General features: G+C 41.6%; 2 protein-coding genes across 4 annotated transcripts in view; both read left to right on the top strand.

Moving 5' to 3' along the window:
* The window catches only part of LOC146717338 (teneurin-2-like), an 86,458-nt gene extending 84,760 nt beyond the window's left edge, over positions 1-1,698 (top strand). For all 3 annotated transcript variants that reach the window (XM_085474651.1, XM_085474669.1, XM_085474659.1), the window contains exon 4: positions 1,377-1,698. In XM_085474651.1, coding sequence (XP_085330777.1) covers positions 1,377-1,417 — 41 coding nt within the window. In that variant the 3' untranslated portion in view covers positions 1,418-1,698. The remainder of the gene's footprint in view (positions 1-1,376) is intronic.
* Positions 1,699-11,710: 10,012 nt separating this feature from the next.
* LOC146717337 (general transcription factor II-I repeat domain-containing protein 2A-like) lies at positions 11,711-13,053 on the top strand. Its single transcript, XM_085474641.1, has one exon. The coding sequence runs from the start codon at positions 11,715-11,717 to the stop codon at positions 12,888-12,890; it is 1,176 nt and encodes a 391-aa protein (XP_085330767.1). The 5' UTR covers positions 11,711-11,714; the 3' UTR covers positions 12,891-13,053.
* The last annotated feature ends 2,413 nt before the right edge of the window (positions 13,054-15,466 follow it).

Raw genomic sequence — 15,466 nt, 5'->3', positions numbered from 1 at the left:
TGTCAAAACAGCAGGAGGAGGATCTGAGGGTCTAATAATAGAGATTGACAGAAGCAGACAGAGAAACAACATCATAAACACATGCTAACAAATCAAAAAGACGGTGACGTGCCAAAACACCAAGCAGCATGCTGCACCGCTCTCATCTCGCCGTGTCTCTAACAATCTTCAGAAGTCTCACCTCCACTTGCTTCTCCTCCTCCTCCTCCTCCTCCTCTTCATCTCACTCCTCTCCCATCTTTCTTCTCCAGCTTTCAAGCTTCCTCTTGTGTCTTTCTGTTCGCTCGCACGGCGCCTCTCACCAGCTCTCGTTACGCTCCTGTCAGTATAGCTTGGCAGTGTGACTGACAGGTTTCAGTTTGAGGGTCTAAGGTTCCCCTTCAGGGTACATGTGGATGAATGTCTGCGTGTGCCCTATTGCAGATTTCACTACCAAAATAGAAAACCCACAGAAACCGTGACAGATATTACAAACCTCCAGGTTATTACAATTTGTGTTTGTGTGTTTTATTTTTTTATTCATTTTTTATTTTTTGTTGTCAGCAGGGCAACTGACTGAAGAGTCAGTGAAGTATATATTTACAGATTTCTTTTACTTCACATCTGTGATCTTTGTTTTTCCATTCTATGTCGTTATAACAGCGAACAAACAAAATACACACGTTTCCCTAACTGTGTAGTTGGACACCCGTATATCTGAGTGCCTAACTACATGTACTATTTTTGTATCTTTGTTCCTGGAGGAGGTGAAAAGCCTGGAAAACAATCAAAACAAAAGCTGAGTCAATAACAAATTAAAAAGTGTTATCTTTTTTATAGCAATCACGATGCCTGGTGCCTTTGTTAGTCTCAACACAATCAGCACTTCAAACTGTACATACACCTAAGGAGATGTTACATTAGAGAATCTTGAATACAGTTTTTTTTCCCGTTTTTTTACATTTACAGCCACTGCATAGGTAAACAAAGTGCACAACAAGTGTCACTATGTGTGATCTGAAGTGTTTGCAAAGTGAACTATATTTATGATTTGGGATAAAAACTGCATTCGAAAAAAGATTTACCCCATCTGTGCTTTTAAAATGGCTGTCAGTGTCTCACGTTGGGAAATATACTTTAGTTTACACTCACCAGCCACTTTGTTAGGTACACCTGATCAACTGCTCATTAACACAAATATCTTATCAGCCAATCACATGGCAGCAGCTCATTGCATTTAGGCATGTGGACCTGGTCAACATCAACTGCTGAAGTTCAAATCAGGCATCAGAATGGAGGGGTGGGGGGTGGAGCAGAGCAGCAGGTGTGGTGTTAGAGGAAGGCTTACCAACACAGCTGATTTCCATTGTATAATTGTGCGTTCCCTGTTTGAATAGGATGCTGGGACCTGACAGCGGAGCTGTGTGTACTGCACTAGAGAGAGGCGGCTGCAAAACTGCCTAACTGGAGTCACTGGAGACATTATAAATAAACATTCAACTGCCTGTAAAGCTGTGTGTCGCGGGTGCCTTCGTCACAAGTGACTTTGAGCTGATTGCTTTGAGCTGAAAAGAAGGCCACAGTAATCTTGAGCAGCAGAGAACATGACACGAGGTTCCTCTTCTGTCAACTAAGAACAGGACACTGATATTTTGAAAATGCTTACCAAAACTGGACATTAGAAGTTGCCTGTTCTGCTGCAACATTCAGACAGTACTGTCAGGATGGATCCACCCTGCCCTGTATTGATGGTTCAGGCTGCAGGTGGTCTAATGGTGTGAGGGACATTTTATTGGCACACGTTGGGCTTCTTAGTACCAACTGAGCATCAATTACTTGCTGGAACCTGCATGAGTACTGCTGACCATGTCCACCTCTGTATCACCACAGCGTAGCTATCTTTTGATGACTGCTTCCAGCTGAATAACCCTCAAGTTCGAGTTTAATAGTTTGTATAATAGTGAATATATAATATGTAGAATAGTGTATTCAAATAAATAGTAATTTATGTGACAAAGAATTAATGCAGTTCTGAGGGAAAAGGAGGGTTAGACAAGGTGCACTTAATAAGGTGGCTTGTTAATGCATATCTGCTGGTGTGACTGTTTTACAGGCCCTGTCACCATTCCACACCCATACATGGAAAGCAAAAGCAGCAAGAACATAGTAGCTGTCATCACAAAAGGCATCGATGAGATTAACACAAATAGACAGAGCTGATATGGGGATGGGTGTCAAGGGTCTGCAGAAACTGTAGGTTAAAGAAATCTAAATATATTTCCCTTTAAGTATCTATGTATATCCAAAAAATGGGAAATGAACAATACAAAATAGCTACGAGCTCCTCCTACTGACATTTTACATGTTGTTCTGTGAGCTTCATCCACTGATGAGGATGAATTGACCGTTAAGTGAATAAGTTACCGCTTAAGGAGCAGTTTGAGTGTATTCATTTCCCCTGCAGAGCTCTGGTATCTGTCACACCAGCTTCCTGAATCTAACTCTCAGTTCATAAGAGAGGATTTTTCATTTTCTGGTTTGTTTTTCGCTTGTTTTCATTCACTGGTAAATTCCTTTTACAGAGAAGTATGCAAAGCCCGTTAAATTAGTTTCATAAACGCAACTCAGGGATTTCAAAGTTTCCCTACATCCAGTTTTATTGTCGACTATTGAATAAAGACACTTCCCGTTTATTGCCCCTTCCAGACACTATTAAAATAAAGAGACTAGAACGTTGACTTGGCAGAGCCAATGCAAGTTTCTTTAGCGGGAGACAAACAAATATGGGCATAGTGAGCAGCATTTGGAGATTTCATTTTGGCAAAGTGGAGGAAGAGATTTACTGTCACACTGTGCACTGCCTCGTAAAACGTCCGTCTGGAAACACAGGCAGGAGAACAGGAGTGCTTGTAAATTCCCACAGCAGTGCCTGATGGTCACATCCAAACTGCATTGATCAGAAGGGAGAATGATTAAAACATGCATTAAATGAAATAAGATCAGGCTCTGACATTGATTTAAACCTGAAGCCCAGGCCAGACTTTATGGCCACAATCCATAGTCCAGCGCTCCTCATATACTTCTGTGTGTGTTTGTGTGTGTGGTCCATATGCCTCTGTGTTTTCCTCTCATTATACAGCAGCCATTTAAAGAAAACATACAGAATCAAATTCAACTTCAGCATTGTTTCCCATTAATAAATCTTGCCTTTACCCCGCCTGCCAACTTTATATACACAGACTAGCCGCTCAGTTGAGGACCGGCCCAAATCACACATGCATGCTGATTAGCTGTTTTCAGACAAACTCCCTCTCCTCCTCCTTCCTTCTCTGGCTCAATCTCTCCATCTGGTTGACTGGATAATAAATCATGAGGTTGTATTGTGACGTATGTGACAGGATGTATTAATCTCATAATTAGAGAATGAAAAGGTGGCGCTAAATTTAGTCTGGCCTTTTCTGACTAACCCTGCCCCCGATCTGGGCTTGCTCAAATGCCTTAATTCCCCTCCTCGCAGAGCCTTTCTTCACTCTGTTTTTATTAAGGAGCTTTGCTGTGATGCTTTTATTATGCTAAAGTGTTAATTCTCTTTTTTGAAAAGACCAGAAACAAAACTTTCCAAATGTCTCTAAAAACATCTGCAGTTGAGAACTTTTTTTTCCCCTTTTGTTCTTTTCTTTTTTTCATTTCCTTGGTAGCTGGAGCTGTAATTATGCTTTATAAAAGCAGAGTTGGGCAAAGTGATTCCTCTGATTAACTAATCAAATCTACTAGCACAGGTGGCAGAGTGCCTGCACCAGCGCTGTCCTCTTTTTTTTAATATTCCCCCACAATGTGAACCGTAAATCAAACTGCATTCAAATCGGCTGACAGGGATTTTTCTAAATTTTTTTTACCTTAGACAGTCACGGCGCTCAAGTGATTGTCTTGTAATCAAGGATATTAAGATAATGTTTAATTATGATCATTTTCGTTTTGAATAAAAAGTGCTTTATACTATGCAACGCAGATTATAATTATATGCCACAGAGTGACTGTAAGACCTTTTTCTTGCTTTCAGGTGTTAGCAGTTAGATTTACACTGCAGCCACTCTCAACATGAGTAACTCAGTTCGTGCCTCGCCTGTCTATCAAATTCGAGCAACACTTATAGAGTTGGGCTGGTGGGGTCCCCCAAGACCACTGCTGTCCCCTCAGGGTCTCTGTGAGTGTGTGCGAGTAAGAAACTGAGAGTGAGAGCACGCGTGTTTGTGTGTTGGGAGGGTTGGGGGCATTAGCCTCTGATTGAGTTTTCAGAGAGCAACGTGGGGTGCGAAAGGCTCGACAATGGTCTAACAGAATTAGTAGCTTGTGATGAATGGTGTGTGAGAGCAGCACTGACAGTTCGCTTTCAGAAATACACACCACTGAGAGCGTGCGCATGCTATGTGTATGTGTGCGTACACCTCCATACTTCACCCAGCGGTTCAAGGACTTTTTGTCCATGTACTAAGCGCCGTGCATGCCGGAATGAGAAAAGTGGTAATAGACACACACACGCGCATGCAGCATCCATCTGCATGCGTATGTCCTCTGGTTAAGCCAAGGGTTTGAAATATTCCCCGCAGTCAGGATCAATAATGATTGGTCTATTCAACATGGTGCTCATACGTGCTCACACACTCGCACAAAATTAAGCGATGAATAAAAAATTTTCCCTGTCCTTGTCGAGCATTTCTGACTGTATGGTATTGCTGGACCTGGAGCTGATAATACACATGCACAAAGACGGGCAGGCAGGTCCACACCACAGACACACACACAGATGCATAAGAGCAGTGTTTAATAAAAGCCCCGGGATATCGATTTCAGTAGATGGATGCTAACTCACATTAAGGGAAGGGAACCGGGAGTGATAGAAAGGCAGAGAAGAAGAGGAAAACCTAAACGATGAATAAATGGAAAGAGGATGATGAGGGAGGGATTTTCCTATACAGCTGACAAAGAGGGCAGTCAAATATGCGTTATTGTGCCAACTTGCTGGTGTAAGCAGGCAGTGAGGGTCCACTCATAGTAACAATATTATTATCAGTTTTTAAAAAGAAGTTACACACATTGTAAAATATCGTTTGTGTTGGACTTGTAACTTGCTGACGACTGTGCTGCCATCCTAATAGGGAATTTAGTGAGCCGTAATGGGCTCTCATGCCATCGTCAGAACCTGCCTAGAGAAAGAAAGGAGTGTAACGGTGAGAAGCAGCGCTGAGAGCAAGCTGAGAATTCTCTAGTCAATTATGAGTGATCATATTTTCCTCCGCGTGGTGCTGAAACTACTTTTGTAGTTTAATGGTCAGCGCTTTGCCTCCTAATGAAGGCTGGAAGTATCAGGCTGAGAACAAGAATGAGTATAAAAAAAGGCAGATGATCGGAGGTTAGAAGACTGAAATTCGCTTTGTTTTTGTTTTCGTTTCTCTGATTGTCTTGAGCACTTTCAGTTTTGTTTTTGGTTTGTTTCTCATGCTTTCTCTCTTGATTTTTCACAATCTTTTTTTTGTTTGTTTCTTTTCTCTCGCCTTTTCTTTCTTCCGTTACTTCTGCTCCAGCTTACCTGGATGATGAGGATGATGACGATCCATTCGGAGACTATGTGATCAGTAAGTCACAACTGACTGTAGCCTCCTTGTGATTATTGAACCCATTTTAGATCCCCTTGTATGTGATGTGCTACGATATTTAACTGGTAGTAATATGCATTGTTCAAACAAATTACAGGAACACTCTGAAAACACATCGGGTCAATGGGAAAAGAAATATCATGCTGAATATCTACACTGATATAGACCCGATGATGTGTTAGGAACAGAACGCTGTGACATTGTTTGATGGAAATGGAAATTATTAGACTACAGAGGGCAAAATTCAAAGGCACTGCAAAAATCAAAGTAAAAAACCCCCCGATATAGTCCATTTTACCAAAGTTTCGTTACAGCAACTCAAAATAGTACTTAATAGTTTGACCATGTGCTTGTATGCATGAGACATTAGATGGTGTCCTGTAGGATCCCCTCCCAGATCTGGAGCAGGGCATCACTGAGCTGCTGGATGGTCTGAGGATGCAATGCGCCGGATGGACTAAAACATAATGTCTCTGAGGTACTGGATTATTGGAACGTATTGGATTCTGGTCTGGCAAGCATGGGAGCCAGGCAGTGGTATCAATTCCTTCATCCTCCACTGCCTATACACTCTCGTCACATGAGGCTGGGCATTGTTGTGGACCAAGAGAAACCCAGGACCCACTGTATCAGTATAGGGTCCGACAATGGGTCCAAGGATTTCATCCTGATACCCATTTGCAGTCATGTTGAACAATGTTACAGGCAACATAGAGTTTTCCACGGCATCTCCAGACCCTTTCATGTCTGTCACATGTGCTCAGGATAACATTTTCTTTCTGTGAAAAGCACAGGGCACGAGTAGTGCACCTGCCAATTCTAGTATTCTATGGCAAATGCTAATTGGCTCAATCGTGCCAGGCAGTTAGCACAAGGTCCACGAGAGGAAGGGTGTTGGTTCCTCAGACTACCCTTATTAAGTCTATTTCTGTTTGTTTTTTAATCAGACATTCACAGCCGTGTCCTGCTGCAGGTTTGCAGCTTTCAAAGTGCTCACCCTGTTCCTCATTCAAAAAAACAGCAGATACCGGTCCCGCTGATATGTTAAGGACCTTCTACAACCAAGTCAAGCTCTCCTAGACTAACTGCACGTCTCCTGGAATCTCCTCCGTGCTCTAGACATGGTGCTGGGCGACACAGCAAACATATTGATGTGCCATCCTGCAGGAGTTTACACCAAAGCATCTGAAACTGATTAACAACCCCCTCTGCTATTTAAATGACCAGATCAATATCCCAGAAGTTAAATTTATTTGATGCTATTCTCTGATTAAAAAGTGTTCCTTTAATTTTTTTGAGAAGTGTATATTAGTTGCTGTGTATAGGCACTGCAACCTATGTAATCCTATTTTCTAACTTGGCTACCGCTGGAAATTATTATAGCATTATTTTCCTATCCACGCTTTAAATCAAGACTTGACATTTTCATCAGTCCATCATTAGACAGTGTCAGGATGTTGGGTAGAAAGGGAACAGTAAAATAATTGGTTTCCGTACATTACTCTTGTGTTTCATCTGATACAAGACGAAGCCACTGTTCTTCTTCACATGCCTCATCTACATTTACGAGCGCCTCTCATTATGATCTTCTGTTCATTAGCACACGTCCAACTGGTTAATCTCTTTGCACTTGATCAGAGAAAATTTCCCAGAGGGTCCATTTTTTTTCTCCTCCTCCACTATTGAAAAGTCAGCCATATTTACTCCTGTTTCAGAGATTGTTTGTCTCTGTGAGCGTGGGTTAGTGTTAATGCTCGTGTTATTGGGCCGCAGAGTTTTCATCTGTTTTTATTAGTAAGAAGTGGTAGAAAGGAGTAAGAGCAGAGTGCGTATTAGAAAAGGAAAATAAACATTTTTTTATGTTAGAGGTTGAAGGTTATTTTTTATTTAATACCATTATGGTTCGTTTAGCAGGATTTTTCTCAAGTTCGCAACCATGAAGGCAATACAAAGGTATTCATTCACGTGGCAGCAAAGACGTGAGGAGATGTTGGAGCGCAGATTATCTAAATCGGATCATGTAAAGGTTTATCTTCTTGACATATTCTGACCCACACTTTTACAATAAACAAATAACAGAGGGCTGTGACACTGACACTTTCAGGTTAAAATTGTTGCTTCATAAATTCACAGAGTTTGCTTTTCTGGCTCAGTTTAAATCCTTATGGAAGCAAAGTTTTTACCTTTGATATTTGCTGATGATAATTTCCCTCAATGCCTTATTTTATTACTTTCTGTCCGTGGAAGCAAGTCAGAAATATACTATTTGCTTTGCGCAGTGTTCTGTGGTGAGTAAATAGCATGACTTCTCTGGAAATTAAAATCTTAAAAAACTGTATATTGCATTTGCCTTATAGCGCACAAGAAATACAATAGGTGGGAACGGCTTTATTGTATTCGCATGCATTTACTTTGAGAGTGGGTAGCAATAAAAAAAGAAACTATATCAATTTAGGTAAATGGAAAAAAAAAGATGAGAAAGTTCCCATCTAAATCGCCGGCTCCTCCCTGATACTAATATAGAACATACAGTACGGTCATCAGCCAAATCCTGACAACTGCACAAATCAAAAAACTCTCATTCTCCGACCACCAGTTCTGCAATTATTAAAGCCGTATTTCATTTCGGTGTATTTCAACTCTGTTTCAGCGCTTCAGTAGCACCATGGGCTTTAAATATCATTTAAGGTCCATGTAATTTATATTTAAAATGAAAGAATTCAAATTATAAAATACAATTATTTATCATGTATTTCCTTGTTTAAATTAATTTAACTTCAGCGACATGCTATATGAGTATAAATACTTAATTGTGTAAAGCAGCCAACTATCTTTATGCACATCTTTGAAGATGACAGCCTTATCAACGTCTACAATCTGAAACCAATAACTGACAAACTGTCTACTGGCTAAATCATTCATACAGATGTCAGATGTCCAAAGAATGATATACAACCCCACCAGTCACTGTAGAGGACAACAAGCTACTCTATCATCAGTCTTCTCAACAGTTATATTGATATGAGCTCCAATGTTCAGCATGCATAGGTACATAACTAGACCTGAAAAGACCTATACAATTATTGTGCCTTTTTGTTGTGTGTGTCTCTTGCTTGTTTTTGTTTTGTTTTGTTTTTGCTTATTCATCTGTTAACACTCACTTCTATATGTCTAACATTTATTATATATGCTTAGAAGTTTTTTCCACTGTTCTCACACTTTCTGAAATAGTAGTAACCTTATACTGCCAGATCATTTTGGATATTTTTCACAACTCTCGTGGTACCCAGACGATAAACCTTAATCACTTTGGTGATCTGACTTTCCCTGTATTAGCATAAATGAAAATAAGTCAAAATTATTAGATGAATTTGATCCAGACGGTGATGTTTCGCTTGGGATGAACTAAAGCAACACTGTCGGTTTCCTTTTGATGTTTCCTTCCCACATTCACATTGATTTTGACTTTGCTTTCCATACAAAACACAATCACCCTATGGACAAAACCAGGGCTTACCAACAGGGCATGGACCTCTTATCTAGTTAGGGGGTGATCAGTGACTGTAACTGTTTAATGACCATAAATAACTCCATGGTTCAGTGATGTGAAGAAAACAGTTTCTTTTGAGCATCCCACTGCTGCTCCAAACCAGACTGATGGTGTCCCAGTAGAACATTGTATTCTAATTTGATAATAATTGCTGTGCACTTGTTAATGTTCTTGTCTAATGTGTGTATAGTTTCAGAGTGGCTGCGTGGCTTTGTTTGGGTGATGACAGTGGGTGAGAGAGTCTTGGCTGTCTCCTTCCAATAACGCTATTAAATCAATATAGGCTTTTTTCTTTAAATGGCACATATAAAATGTCACACTGACCAATCACAAACCGATTTGTTGGCTAGTACATGTGGGTTGTAACAGCAGCCACGCTGTGGGAGTGTAATCCTATGTTTCTGACACCGCCTCGGTTTTGCTGCAGGCTCACTGTAGTCGCCAAAGCTCCAAACATTTCTCACAGCGCGATCTAGGATCGCTGTTCTGGATTGATGACCTCAGAGCTGACCGCGTTCCTTTGACGACAGCCATCTTTCTTCTCAGACAGCGTCACACAGTGTAAAAAGCCCTTCCAGTTGGTTAAATAGTGTGATATCAGTAATTTCTAATAATATATAATTTGTGAAAACAGATACTTTAGATGGTAAACTAGCAGAAAGCTTGCAGCTTGTCACAGAAACAGAAACGAACAGCATCAGAACATTTTGAACTGCCATACAGTGTTAAAAAAGTAACCATTAACAAAAGACATCTCTAGTGTGCTTTTGATGCTTTATTCTGCTCTCAGACGTCGCTGAATCATGTAACTATTTTGTTTGTTGAATATTTGCATAATACATGAAGCTGTGAGATGAGAAGCGACTAAAAAGACAGAAAAAAAATGTCACAGCATTGGTTAATGTCACCACCGGTTGAAGTGTGGATGACCCTAGGGTCTTGTGATTAGGGCACTCTAGAACAATATGGAAGAGTGAGTTAATTACAAACTATAATATGTGTAAATAATTTAAGGATACATTTTACAGATTGACAGTACAGTCATTGTAAGAAGAAAGTATGCACTCTTGCATTACTTAGGTTTTATGCATCTGGATAGAAGAAAAAGTAATGTGGTTCTGACTTGAAGTAACAATTTTCTGTATGACTTTATCAGTCTCTCACGTTGCTGTGGAGGAATTCTGGCCCACTCGTCTCAACTTTAACAACAGCATTATTCTTTCCTTTTTGACACGTTCTATTGTGGATTTGCTGCTGTGCCTGGAATCGTTGTCCTGTTGTGGGACTCAGTTTCAGCCAAGCTTTCGCTGTCAAATTTCATAGAGAGGAGATCATGGTCGACTCAGTGGCCGCAAGGTACCGAGATGCTGTGGCTGCAAAACAAGTCCAAATCATTACCCCTCCACCACCGTGCCTGACAGTTGATATCAGGCGTTGATGCTGTGTTTGGTTTGCTCCAAACACGGCGTTGCATTATTGCGAAACATCTTCATGTATGTTCAGCTGTAACTTTGCAAACTTGCGCTGCCATGTTCTCGTTAGAGAGATGAGTCTTTCTTCTGGCAGTCCTCCCAAACAAGCCACAATACTTGTTCAGCCTTTTTCTGATTTTGTACTGTTATCAAATTTAACATGCTAACTGATGCCTCTAGAGCAGGCATGGGCGAACTACGGCCCGGGGGCCACGTGCGGCCCGTTAAACGTTTTGATCCGGCCCGCCAAACTTGGAAAAAAAATGTAATAAATTAACCTTGTTAATGTTTTATTTCCCCTGCAATTCTGATGTTTCCTCACTAGATGGCGCACTCTAGATATATTGGCTTTGTTGAGGTGAAGCGGCGTAGGCCTATTACTCCACGTTTGCACTTTACCCTGTGACCTACCGCCCCTCTATGAAGATGAGCGGACCCAAGAAAAGGAAAGTGGACAGAGAATGTCGAGTGTTCAAAAAGGAGTGGACAACTAAATATTTTTTCACTGTACACCGATCATCTGCTGTTTGCCTGATATGCCAAGAAACTGTGGCGGTTTTTAAAGAGTATAATATTAGCCGTCACTTTGCCACAAAGCACACAAATTATGCTAGCAAGCTCTCAACAAAAGAACGGGAAGCTGCTGCTGAGAAGTTGGCAGCTAATTTGAAGGCTCAGCAAAGTTTTTTTCACCGTCAAACTGCCATTCAAGAATCAAGTACCAAGGCCAGTTTTATGCTTTCATTCAAAATAGCAAAGGCCAGCAAACCACTGTCAGAGGGCGAGTTTTTAAAAGAATGTATGGTAGAGACAGCAGGTATTTTGTGCCCGGAGACCAAAGACAAATTTGAGAAAATCAGTTTATCACGGCGGACAGTGACTCGCCGTGTAGAACTAATAGATGAAGATATCACCAGCATATTAAACAAAAAGGCGAAGTCATTCACTTTTTATTCTGTAGCACTGGATGAAAGCAATGATGTCAAAGACACTGCTGAGCTCCTGATTTTTATCCGAGGAATCAACAAAACCTTTGAAATAACGGAGGAGTTTTTGACAATGGAGTCTCTGAAAGGACAAACACGGGGAGAGGACTTGTTTGAACGGGTGTCTGCTGCCATCGAAAACATGAAGCTTCCCTGGAGTAAGCTTGTTAACGTCACCACAGATGGATCTCCAAATTTAACGGGAAAAAACGTTGGCCTGCTGAGGAGAATCCAGAATAAAGTGAAAGATGAAAACCCTGACCAGGATGTGATTTTCCTCCACTGCATCCTCCACCAGGAATCTCTATGTAAATCGGTGTTACAGCTGAATCATGTTGTGAATCCTGTGGTGAAACTTGTCAATTTCATACGCGCACGGGGACTTCAGCACCGTCAGTTCATTGCGTTCCTGGAGGAAACTGATGCGGATCACCAGGACCTGCTTTATCACTCCCGTGTCCGCTGGTTGAGTTTGGGCAAAGTGTTTCAACGAGTGTGGGAGCTCAAAGAGGAGATTGGCATGTTTTTGGAGCGGCAGGGGAAGACTGATGAATTTCCTGAGCTGAGCAACAAGAGCTGGATGTGTGACTTCGCGTTTGCTACGGACATATTTTCACACTTGAATGAGCTCAACGTGAAACTGCAGGGGAAGGAGCAGTTTGTGCATGACATGCACACAAACGTGAAAGCCTTCAAATCCAAGCTGGCTTTATTCTCCAGGCAGATTTTGAACAAGTCATTCACTCATTTTCCTACACTAGCCACGCTGAAAGAGGCCGGAGCAAAAGTAAAGAAATACAGTGAGTCACTGGATGCACTGCACGGAGAATTCTGCCGTCGGTTTTTGGATTTCGATAAAATTGACAAGTCACTTCAATTGGTGGCCTTTCCTCTGTCACAAGACCCCGAAACAGCTCCAGAGGAGCTTCAGCTCGAACTCATCGACCTTCAGTCCGACCCTGCCTTAAAAGAGAAATTCAGCTCTCTGAAACTAAATGACTTCTATGCTTCACTCAATGATGCCGCGTTTCCAAATCTAAGGCGAAAAGCGCAGATGATGTTGGCTTTGTTCGGCTCTACCTTCGTGTGTGAACAGACATTCAGCGTCATGAACATCAACAAAGCCAGCCACAGATCCAAGTTAACAGACCTACACCTCAGATCAATCCTGAGAATCGCCACAACAAAACTAACTCCAGACTTTGATGCGCTGGCTAAAAAAGGAGACCAACAACACTGCTCCCATTAAAATGTGTGTCTCCGTGATACGCACGTTGTTAAAATGAACAGTGCGCGCAGATCAAATATAACGCTTCACAGACTGACTTGCTGCAACTGTTTCGAACTTGCACTGGTCGTTGTTGACTTTTGGCACCGGGGAAACAAATTGAATAAAAGGAACAGGACAAGTACATCTGCATCTCCTACCGTTTTTGGAAAAAAAAAAAAAAAAAGTTAGGAGGAGAGTGATGTGATATCCTGAAGGATAACAGAACTTTCAGTGCTTTAAAATAAAATGTTCATTTATTTGATTTTCAGTGTTTAAAGGCTCATTTCGAAGTCAGAGATTTTATTGTAATGCTTTACTTCATTTAAAAAAATGAAATTAAAGCACATGTTTTCTCCATATCCCAAGATGTGTATTTTTCCCCCAATGAGGTGATGTTTTCAAAGCATGCCATCTATCTACTCCTGTTCCGGCCCATTTGTCAAATGTTAGAACTCAATGTGGCCCACGAATCAAAAAGTTTGCCCACCCCTGCTCTAGAGTATGAGATGTAGCTTGTGGATTTGTTGTTTGTTTGTTTTTTTTTTCAATTTCTATGACCCATCAAACCTTAGAAGGGAAAGAGCGAGCCTTTTCTTTTCACCGTGATTGTATTTCTTAATGTTTAATTAAGATCTAAGTGCATCACAGAAAACATTTCAACCTTACTTTTATTGACTCTTCAACATCACCAGTGGTGGAAAGTTGCTGACGTATATGAAGACAAGAAGTTTGCATGTGTTTTGCATGACAACAGCAGTATGAGGAAGTTAACGGGCTGGAGACTGCTGACAGATCGTAAACTGCATTTATTGTTTGGAAGTTAGCAGACACAGTGTCCTGATGAAAAATCCTTTGGGACGAGTAGTTAAAAAAAAGTACAAGCTGTAGAGGGCAATTTTTATGAGTCAAATCGCAGTGAATAAGAAGGGAAGCTGCGGGAGACCAGATACCATTCAGAGGTTGTTCCTCTGTAATTTTTTAAATGAACAGTCCCGGCAGCTGTCGCTTTATTGTTCCAGGATACAAATAAAAAAGGAATGAGAATCAGTATTATCATTAGCAGAATGGAATCAACAGTGTAGTTAATAAACCTTCGAATTCCCTTTTCTGCATATTTAAAAATAGAACGCATCCAGTAAAATGTTCAAGCAACAACAACAAAAACAACCCATACTACTATGAGCTGCAGCGTTAGCATTTCTGCTTTCTCTAATTCAACACGTAGCAGCTGCGCTTGGCGTTCAGAGCTTCCTCTTCCAACAGAGTGATTATGACAGGCTGATTGGTGTTTTGTGTTCTTGGGGATGAGAAGATCGCTGATAGCGAGGGCTGGGCTGGGAGCGGAGAGAAAGGATAAGAGAAAAATGGGGATGATGCCTTGTCGCTCTCGAGTAGAAAACAGGGATCAAGAGATTTTAGGGGAGGAGAGGATGGAGTTAAAAACAGGCGGTAGGAAGGGGTTAGAGCAGGGAATTTGAGGAAGATTCTAGTGGATTGTGGGGGAGAGGATGTGGTGAGTGATGGATAAAGAAAGAAGGGAGATTTGTAGGAGGAGCAATTGAGAGTAAGATCCAGATTTAACAGCACAGTAGAAGAGATGGCTGAGGATTAACATTCTGTGACTGTCTGCAAGTGTCGGGATAATCTCTGGTGTCCTGCAGTGCACTGTGGGAGGCCCACCATTGCTATGGGGGTTGAGGCCTACCACCAGGGCTGTCACTCCATGTGCATGTGTGAGTCCTCGTGTGCGACGCTCAGTCTAGGTGTGGCAGGTGGAATAAGGTGCTGATTCCAGCCCCCCCATCATGCTGCCCTCTAAGCAGCATGATGGATATGAACCACGGGTGTCGTGAGCTGGACGCAGCACAGGTGCTTTTCTTCATTGTCAGGGTAACCCTTACTTTACAGCTAGCTTATCTCAAACTCTTCACTTTTCCTCTCTGATTTAAAAGGGGGGAAATTCAGCAATCTGGCATACTAAGTGCACACGTTTCCCTTCTGTATGTAGTGCGAGGAGGTGAGTAGATAGCGCCTTACAGAGTTTTAATCCATATTGATTTGTGCTTCATGCTGCCTCACCGAATGGAGCGCAGCACCGCGGGGCATCACACAGCATGGCGAGGCATGCAATGGCGTTACCTTGCAGGTCTCTGCCGGCCAGTGTTTGTTTATGTGTGAAAGAGAAGGAGTGGGAGATTACCTGATAAAAAGGCAGGTACAGTCTGGCAGCAGAGAGCAACATTTTTAATAAGAGACACCTATAGCACACATGCACCCACCTATGGAACGTCATTGCTAGATTAAGATTAAAGAGGTGCTCTCGCTATTGATGATTACTGTTTCACACATACAGACTTGAAGTAGCAGGTTCCTCTTATGAGCCTGATGCTTGCGAGGGTGTTAGGCATTACAGTAGCAAATTTAGGTAATTATCTCTGATTGGACAGTTATTTTCTCTCATTGCCACTAGTGCTGTAGTGGTAAATTAAAGTGTGAATAAACCTTACGATATCTCAGTTACACTATCCAACAAGCACCACTGTGATGAAAAGATG

Source organism: Copadichromis virginalis, linkage group LG2 (assembly GCF_057382275.1).
Source record: "Copadichromis virginalis isolate Kocher_CV1m ecotype Utaka linkage group LG2, C_Virginalis_male_GT1.1, whole genome shotgun sequence".
Taxonomy (NCBI): Eukaryota; Metazoa; Chordata; class Actinopteri; order Cichliformes; family Cichlidae; genus Copadichromis; species Copadichromis virginalis.
The sequence above is the reverse complement of the archived record's forward strand: the minus strand, read 5'-3'. Positions and strand labels throughout refer to the sequence as shown.

Coding starts and splice junctions, on each gene's coding strand:
- LOC146717337 (XM_085474641.1), top strand. CDS start 11,715: ATGGAGTCTCTGAAAGGACAAACACGGGGAGAGGACTTGTTTGAACGG.